This window comes from Aplysia californica, unplaced genomic scaffold, assembly GCF_000002075.1.
Source record: "Aplysia californica isolate F4 #8 unplaced genomic scaffold, AplCal3.0 scaffold00144, whole genome shotgun sequence".
In the NCBI taxonomy this organism is placed as follows: Eukaryota; Metazoa; Mollusca; class Gastropoda; order Aplysiida; family Aplysiidae; genus Aplysia; species Aplysia californica.
This window is the reverse complement of record NW_004797414.1, coordinates 699,872-708,879: the sequence shown is the minus strand read 5'-3', so window position 1 is coordinate 708,879 and position 9,008 is coordinate 699,872. Positions and strand designations below refer to the sequence as shown.

The window sequence follows — 9,008 nt, the reverse complement described above, 5'->3', positions numbered from 1 at the left end:
GTCTGTCTGTCTGTCTGTCTGTCTGTCTGTCTGTCTGTCTATCTCTCTCTCTCTCTCTCTCTCTCTCTCTCTCTCTCTCTCAACATCCCCATACATGTACATGTATCTAGAGTGGCGTAAACTTCCCCCTTAACCGTACAGCTTTGCTATATTATAATATACTCCCCTCTTTGAGTTATGCCGCATGAAGACAAGGCCGTCAACTCTGCACTGCTGGGCACATCCATCTCCCATCTTCACGACATGACCGCCGAGTCGCCTCCAGCAAACCACCCCAACGTGAATATTAGAGAAAGCTGTTTACCTCGCAAACTCTCTCTCTCTCTCTCTCTCTCTCTCTCTCTCTCTCTCTCTCTCTTCTCTCTCTCTCTCTCTCTTTTTTTTCTCTCTCTCTCTCTCTCTCTCTCTCTCTCAGGGTATGTGTGTATGTATGTATTGTGTGTGTGTGTTTGTGTGTGTGATTTCGTGTGTTCCCACTGCCCTCCTATTTTCATAACCGTACCTCTTTTTTCTTCTCTATCCCACATTACCTGCTCTTCACCTTCATATACATTTTCTCTATTGTATCCTTCTTGTCATCTTATTTCTCTTATACTCCCCACCGCCGCCATCCTTCCACGACTCACGGTATTAGCTGTGTAAGCCTATTACTCTTTTCCACTGACGAAACAACCCTGAAGAAAGATGTCAGTTGTAAAAAGTGAACACTTTTGCTCCTCAGTTCTTACTTTACTTTACCCTTTCCTTCCTCTGGTATCCTTAGGATTCCGAGGGGAGGTGCAGGTCTTTCTTGGTCTTCCTTTTGATTTAAAGCCGTATTGGCTGGTGTTGTAAGCTCTAGCCGCTAGTTGTTTCTGGGGCATTCAGGTTAGATGTCAGAACCATTTGACTCTTTGAAGCTCTAATAAGTTTACTACTGGTAGGCGTATGGTCTCGTTCCTTATGCGGTCTCCTCTGGTGATGTTGGTGGTTTTGTGGAGACACCTTATTTCGCGTGCATTGATTTTTCTTTCTCATGCCTTGCTTAGAGACCATGTTTGGCACTAGTATCTTCGTGACTCATGTCAAGAACAAAGATAAGGAGGAAAGGGTGAAACAGGGAGTGAAGAAGACAAGAGAGGAAGGAAGTTTCCCTTGCGAGTATTGCGGAAAAGTTTTTCTTTTCAGAGACAAGCTGCAGTGTCATGTCGGTAAGCATACAGGGGAGAAATCTTATAAGTGCGAAATTTGCTACAAAACTTTTTGCTGTCCTTGAAGACGATATTGAGGAGACGATATTGAGGTCTTGTCATGTCCAATGGCAGTCTCACACTACTGGCCTAATGCAAAAAAGCGTCAGTTCCGCCCTTGCCTTTTCTGAAGCCAAACTGGGATTCATTGAGTTGAGTCTCTACAATTGGTCTCATTCTCATTTCCAGTATCCTGGCAAACGTTATATCCGCCCGGCTGAGAAGGGATATTCCTCTGTAGGCTCTGTGTTGTTTTTGTCGCCCAGGCCAGGTTAAATATCCTCCATAACTAGAGTTCTCCGATATGGCCGTATAGTTTGATCTCTTCTGCTGTGATGTTTTCAACGCCTATCACTTTGTTTGTGGGGCTTTTCTTTATGATATATTGGGTTTCACTCAGCAGTGGTGATGGTTGTGGAGTGGTTTCTTTCGGTGAGAAGCTGCTTGCTGTTGTTTCTGCTGTAGGATTCAGCAGCTCCAGGAAATAGCATTTCCATCTTTCCTTAATCTTTGGCTTTCTGAAAATAGGTTTTCCGTTCTCATCATTGACTATTTCAGTTGGGTTGAATGGTTCTTCCCGCATCCTCATGCTTTTTTAACTCTCTTGTAAAACTAAAACTGTCAAGGTTCTTCTTTACATTTTGTCACCAGCTGTTCTCCATATACTGTCCTGGATCTGTTCTTAGCTTCTTTAACTACCCTTGATGTTTAGCGGCGTTCCTTTCTGTATAGGATGTAGTCTTCCTCTGTCTTTGATTTCTGCCACTTTTTGAATGTCTTTTTCTTCAGCTGGATGGCTTCCTTCACTTGGTCATTCCACCATATAGTTGTTTTCTTTTTCTGCCCTCTTGTTTTCCTGGTGCCGCACTCTTCTTTTAATGCTCTGTTCACACATGCTTTGAAGTGGCTCCATTCCTCTTCAATGTCTCCCGGTTGTTCGGGAAATTTGTGAAATACAGTCGAACCTGCCCACCTCTGTATGACGGCCACCTGTACAAACGGCCACTTTCCATTTCCCCCCTTGCGTTTTTTCTATATAATTTAACTGTGTAAAACGGGCACCTGTCCAACGCGGCCGCGGCCACCATATTTTAACATACAACCCCTATCACACTAAGCAATAACACCTGTCTTAGACGGCCACTTTAGTGACTCCATTACGTTTTGTCATAAATTGTGCATTGACCCCTGGCGTTGTGGGTGAGCCGTCATAATCTAATCACCAGTCGTTGTTAGGAAGTCCCTCCAACCGACCATGTTGCGTAGGCCCCTCCCACTGTTGACTAATAGGTACCAATTTCCAGCTGCTAGTGAGGGAAGCGTGTGATCCCTCATAACCCATAAGCCCCACCCAGAACTCATACACAAATCGTAAGTGAGATGAGGGGTCACTGTTTACCCAGTCTGTAACAAAGTAACAATGGACGTCAACATGGACTTGTGACAGAAGCATCGCTCGTTCTTTGAGTGGGGGTGACCATGTGTTTGTTTTAACATGGCACTCGGTCTTCCTCGTCTGACACATTTCGTTTTATTGTCGCCCTTGCCCAAAATCAGCAACAAAATAAAAATAACAAATAAAATACAAACCAACAACAACAACAAAAACAAAAACAACAATAATGCGGCTACTTTCGATAGGGAATGGGGGTTTGTTTTCTTCATCTCGGTCAGTCCTGCTTAAGACGGCCACCTGTCTTATACGGCCACTTTTCTCCTTGACAATTGGTGGTCGTCTTACACAGGTTTTACTGTACATCTTTCAAACGTTCATGTATCTTATCTTTGGTATTGTCATTAATGTTTCTGAGATTTACGACTTCTGGTCGTTTCTTCGCTTCTGGCCTTTTCCTGCTTGGTGTGTCAAAAGTCATGATGACTGGTCTGTGGTCAGTGTCTGTGATGTAGATGGGAATCACTCTTGAGTCTCTGAGTTTTCTCAGTTTTCATCTTTTGGCCAGGACAAAATCAATTTGTGATGCTATCTTTAGGTCATTCCATTTGATTTGTACCAAGTTTTAACTTGACTCCTTTTGTGTTGGAAGAAGGTATTTGATGTGACGAGGTCATGTTTTTATAGCATTTCTCCATTGCTGTTTTGATCTGTTTCTCTGTCACTGTGTGGCCTCATGTATCTCTCCCACGTCGTCTTCCTTATTTCCACTCTGCTGTTAAAGTTCCCCATGATTGTCACATTATCTTTGTCATCCAAGGTGTTAAAGGTCAATCTGTTGATCATAGAACTGATGTCGCTGTTCTTCGGGGTATGAGTCATTGCATGGTGCATATATCGGTATTTGATGACTGTCAGTAATTATCATTCTATGGTGATTTCCCGCTTTATACCATACTCGTTGAATTTTATATATATTCTTCAAGTCTGTGTTATGCTTTTTTAGTTTAGTTTTAGCTTTGGTTTCAAGTTCTCCCCGTCAAAGACGGTTGCAGTACACTTCTGCCAAACAGGCAGACGTGTGCTGCAGCCGGATTTGACGCTATACGGGGAAAGGATTCCCGTCCAGAACCAAGCTCATTTCCTCGGCGTCATTTTCGACAAAAAACTTACATTCATACCACACATCAAAGACCTTCAAGTGAGGTGCCAGAAAGCGCTAAACGTTTTGAAAATTCTATCGCATCCGGACTGGGACGGGGACTCAAAACACCTTCTCCGCTTGTACATCTCCTTTGTCCGGTCCAGGCTTGACTACGGCTGGTAAGTCTACGGATCAGCAAAACCATGCATCCTGAAAATGCTAGACCCAGTACAAAACCAAGGACTCCACCTCGCTCTGGGGGGCTTTCCGCACTCCAGGCCGAGGCAAACATACCACCACTCTCACTCAGATGCACACAAATCTCACTACAATACGCAATTAAACAGAGCTCAACACCAGAAAATCCAGCGCACAACTGCATTTTTAAAACAAACCCAGAAACCATAAACAAATTCCAAAACAACAAAAAACTCATCAAGCCCTTCGGCCTCAGAATCCTTGAGGACCTCAAAAACTTACACTTTTCCAAACAAGACATCCAACAATTTATTTTTCCCCCCCCCCTCCCTCCGTGGCACCTCATCAAGGAAAAAGTAGACTTGCAGCTGACCACACACAACAAAGAAAGCACAAACACCAAAACTTTTTAAGCAGAATACAAAAAACTAATAAATAAATACCCCGGTGCGGAGCTCATCTTCACGGGTGGCTCCAAAAAAGACAATGAAGTGGGCGCCGCAGCCCTATCTTCCAACAGTACACACCACAGGAGACTCCATCCTGAAGCCTCCATTTTCTCTGCGGAGGCCACTGCCATTGACATGGCACTGGACTCCGTAGAAAATTCTCCAAACAAATCTTTCCTTATCCTTTTTGACTCTCTGTCTTGCATCACGTCACTCCCAAACTACACACTCTTACTCCCAAAAATAGACCTGGCAAAGATAGCCTTATCCCTTCTGTTGGGATCAACAAAAAGTACACCTCCAGTCTGTGGGAGAGCCACTGGGAACAACAGAAAAATAATAAACTGTATATTATAAAACCCAAACTGGAACAGCGAAATCCTTCGGACCTCTCCAGAAGAGACAAAGTCATTTTTACTCGATTGCGCATCGGACACACGGCCCTGACCCACAAATACTTCCTACAGAGAGATGAGAAGCCGTTCTGTGTCGGATGCGACACAGATTTTACCATTAGACACATCTTAACCGAATGTCTAGGCTTTAGAGAGATTCTAAGGAAATATTATAAATGCAAAAAATTGCAAGACATTTATTCCGTCGTTCGTCCCAGCAGATTTTTTAGTTTTATGAAGGCCATTGGCCTTTATGGCAAATTATAAAATTAAATTGTACTATTTAAAATTTTTATGTTAACTAGAAAAAATTGTTTTAGATTGAAAATATATATGTTTACACTGATTTTTAAACATTTTAACATTTTAAGATTTAACTACTGACCCGAGCCAGCCGTACAGTAAACTGTTGTGAGCAAAACTAACTTGTGTTTTGCGCGCTCATATGACCTTATGCAGTTGCGAGTGCCGTAAAACCCTACACTAAACTAACAAACAAGCTTTGGTTTAACGGCACTTGCAACACAAATAGGTCATATAAGCCCCGAAAATTAGAGGTGTTACAAGAGAGTAACATACACAGAAAAGAACGAGGACAGAAGAGGACGATTGATTGTTAATAGGGAAAAAAGGAACAAACCGCCGACCTCCTGCTTGAGTTATGCATGTAAGATTGAAACTGCTTTCAATTTTAATCATTTTCTCCCAATAGCAAGTTAAAGAAATCTTTAAAACAAAATGAGTGATGTTTTTCTTTTGAAAATCGGACCATTATAATGGAAAGTGTGTCAGGGTTGGGTTTTTTTTATAATAGGCATGGGACTTCCGACGTCACGCTTATGACATAATTAAACGGTAAATAGAATTTTACTCTTAATGTACTTGACTTTTATTTTTATATATTGATTCTACATAAAACAACTAACAAAATGATACCTCACTGGTTACGATACAACTATTATTAAGGGTTTTATGACGTTATGAAGCAAAATTTCGAGTTTTGGTGGCACAAAATGCAGTGCAAAAATTTGACCAAATCAGGGCGAAAATTGATTCACAAAAATGGTCGCTGCTTCTGAACGAGCAAAGATAGCACAAAAATTTAAAAAGCTCTGAAAACAGAAAGCCAACCTCTTTTCAATAATCCAAATTTTAGTGCCCCTGGAGAAGTTTGAAAATTTCACTGCAGTGCCTATGTAAGCCTCAGTGGAGGCATGTTTGCCTAACAGATATAAACACAAACCAAGACAACTTCCAAGTTCCATCATGAACTTGAAGGCCATGTTTTTATTCCCCACATCTCATGTTGTTGAATGCTTAGCTTTGCATGTACCTGTTTACCTTGCATTTCCAAGTGAGGGTCCAATATACCATGTTGGCATTGGTGCTACATTACAGGTTTATTTCACTTTTTCTTCCTCTAGACGCAGATTTGATGACATTTGGCACAGATAGAGGATTGTCTGCCCGCCTCACTCTGGACTCTGCACGGAGACCTCCAGGGACCAGCCAGGGTCTTGTGCGTCATCACTGCAGGATCTGCGGCGCTGCCTTCGTGGGCCAGCTACAGCTCAAGCTTCATCAGTGGATTCATCAGATGGCCCAGCCCAGCTCTCAGAGGAGAAGGGCAGCTTCAATGTCTCAGAGGAAACTGGCCACTCCCGGTTCTGAGAAGAAGAATGAAGGAGCGAGTTTGTCGAGGGTGCTGAAGGGTGTGAATAACGGGGCGGAAGGTTCTGCAGCAGACGCAGATCTTGGAGCGATGGAGATCACTGTGTTGTCTGACAGGAGAGTGATAACGCCGTGGCAAACTGGGCAGGAGAATGTGCCGGTAGTAGAACTTCCACGCGCTGTCAAGCAGACAGGTACTCTAGGGATTAAGTCAGGGATTATTGTTGGGAAGAAAAGACCGGTTGGTAAGTTACAGCGAAGTTTGCTGAAGGACAGGCTGCCAAGGGAGGGTGGTCAGAAGAGAAGTGACAGCGAAGATAATACGCCAAAGAAGTGCCCAGTGTGCGGGGAGATGTTTGTAAAGCCCGCGGCCCTGAGAATTCACCTGTCTGAGCACCTGTACTACGACATACATCGAGGCCAGGTGTTGATTCGTGGGGCCGTCTTGCCCAACACCAACGGGACCGGCGTGGACGTCATGGAACAGACCTCGGCTGGTGAAGTCCTCGCGGGTGAGCAAGAGGGACCCCCGCCAGACGGGCTGGCCAAATCAAACGGGCCTGTGCCATATAGCCACAGCGATGTGAAAGGTAGTGAGTTCAGCTACGTGTGTACTCTGTGTAATGTAGGATTCATGCGTAAGAAACAGTTGTGTGCGCATCGGCACTCGGAGCACAGCAGCATCAAAAGCGTGTACAAGGACAAGAGATTGGTGCTCAAGTCGCCCTCGTCCATCAGACGTAAGTCCAACATGTGTGAGATCTGTGGGGAGGTGTTCAAGTCACTTTACTCCATGAAGATCCATGTGCTCCGCCACAAAGAGAACTTATATCAGGGCAATATTTGCCTCAATGACTTTTCCACTTCTGACGTGCTCACAGTTCACAAGAAACTGCAAGAGCCGAAAGATCTTGAAGCCCAGCCTGCTGAAAAGTCTGAATTGAAAAAGTTTGTTTGCGATGTCTGCGGCAAGACGGTTAAGTCAATGAAGCAGTTGCAGAGCCACATGTTACGCCATACAGGTGGCGACATATACACATGCCGAGTTTGCAAAGAGAAATTCTCCTCCCTGAAGCTGTTAAAGACCCACCAGGCTGAGCAGGGCCACGTGGTCGACAAGCCGTTTATCTGTGAGGTGTGCGGCACTGCTTACTCTCACATCTTCAGTCTCAAGAGACATCACTTCGTGACTCATGTCAAGAACAAAGATAAGGAGGAAAGGGTGAAACAGGGAGTGAAGAAGACAAGAGTTGAAGGAAGTTTCCCTTGCGAGTATTGTGGAAAAGTTTTTGACTTCAAAGACAAGCTGCAGTGTCATGTCGGTAAGCATACCGGGGAGAAATCCTATAAGTGCGAAATTTGCCACAAAACTTTTTGCTACCCGAGTTCTCTGTCCTTTCATAAACGGAAGCATAGGGAGACAAAGGTGAAAGAGAAGCTAAAAGTAAGAGTGACTTGTGAGTATTGCCATAAGGTTTTCTGCAGCCAGCAAATACTGGCCAGTCACATCAAATACCACACCGGTGAAAATCTCCACACCTGCGAAATTTGCAAAAAGTCTTTTGCCTACAAGGCATCATTCGTCTTGCACAAACGGAGCCATGCAGGTGAGCGACCTTACAAGTGTGACCTCTGTCCCCAGCGATTTCTTCGCCCGTACAACTTAAGGTGTCACTACCGCATCCACACGGGCGAGAAGCCATATCCGTGCCAGATCTGTGGCCAGAAGTTTCGACAGCAGGGTGACCGCAACTCGCACCAGAAGCGTCACGCTACGCAGGCCGCCAAGGCATCCAACAACGTGTCGAGCAGCACAGCAGCAGTCCAGACACAGGTGGAGGCTCAGGTCCCAGCCACAATTCAGATTCAAGTCCTCTCGCAGCAGGACAATGAGACGGCCACATCGGTCATTAGTGTTCTTCAAGGCTAATTATTCTCTTATACATTGCACAAAGGGTCATTCTACTTGACTTCTACACTCAGTATGGAGACAGTGTTGGTGATTCTTTTGATTTTTTAAATAAAAGAAGCCTTTAGAAAGCCTTAATCTGCAGTGAATTATAAATGGCTACAGACAAAAAAATTAAGAAAATGTCAGTCTAAAAGGAAAGGGGGGGGGGGGGGGTAATTATGCATAGATAAACTTGCATTTTATTACAGTGTGTGTGTGTGCGCGCGCTTGTGTTTGTCTAAAAAGAAGAAAATGCTAATTTCAATTATGAAAAAAAAGTAAAATATGTACAGTATTATCTTACTACTTACAGTGATAGGGGGGAAAGCAGACTTTTAAGCATGAGTATTTTAGTCTACTAAACCTTATATCTGTTTTATAAAACCAAGGAAAGGAATTCTGAATGTTTAAAGATGTAAAAACAGAATACATTTTTTAAAAGTGATTTAAATCACTGAGTTTTATTTTTAAAATCAAGTTGATTTAAATTTTTAAAAAATCAACTGAAATCGACCCAACCCTGGTTTTCTATTATGAAAAAAAAAGTAAATTGAGAACTGCATTATTTTACAGTGACA

The 9,008-nt window shown here is 43.5% G+C and overlaps 1 protein-coding gene across 1 annotated transcript in view; it reads left to right on the top strand.

Annotated features, from left to right (window-relative positions):
• Nucleotides 1–8,579, top strand: part of LOC101864138 (zinc finger protein 585B) — a 19,573-nt gene extending 10,994 nt beyond the window's left edge. The window contains exon 5 of the mRNA XM_005096995.3: nucleotides 6,233–8,579. Coding sequence (XP_005097052.1) covers nucleotides 6,233–8,409 — 2,177 coding nt within the window. The 3' untranslated portion in view covers nucleotides 8,410–8,579. The remainder of the gene's footprint in view (nucleotides 1–6,232) is intronic.
• The last annotated feature ends 429 nt before the right edge of the window (nucleotides 8,580–9,008 follow it).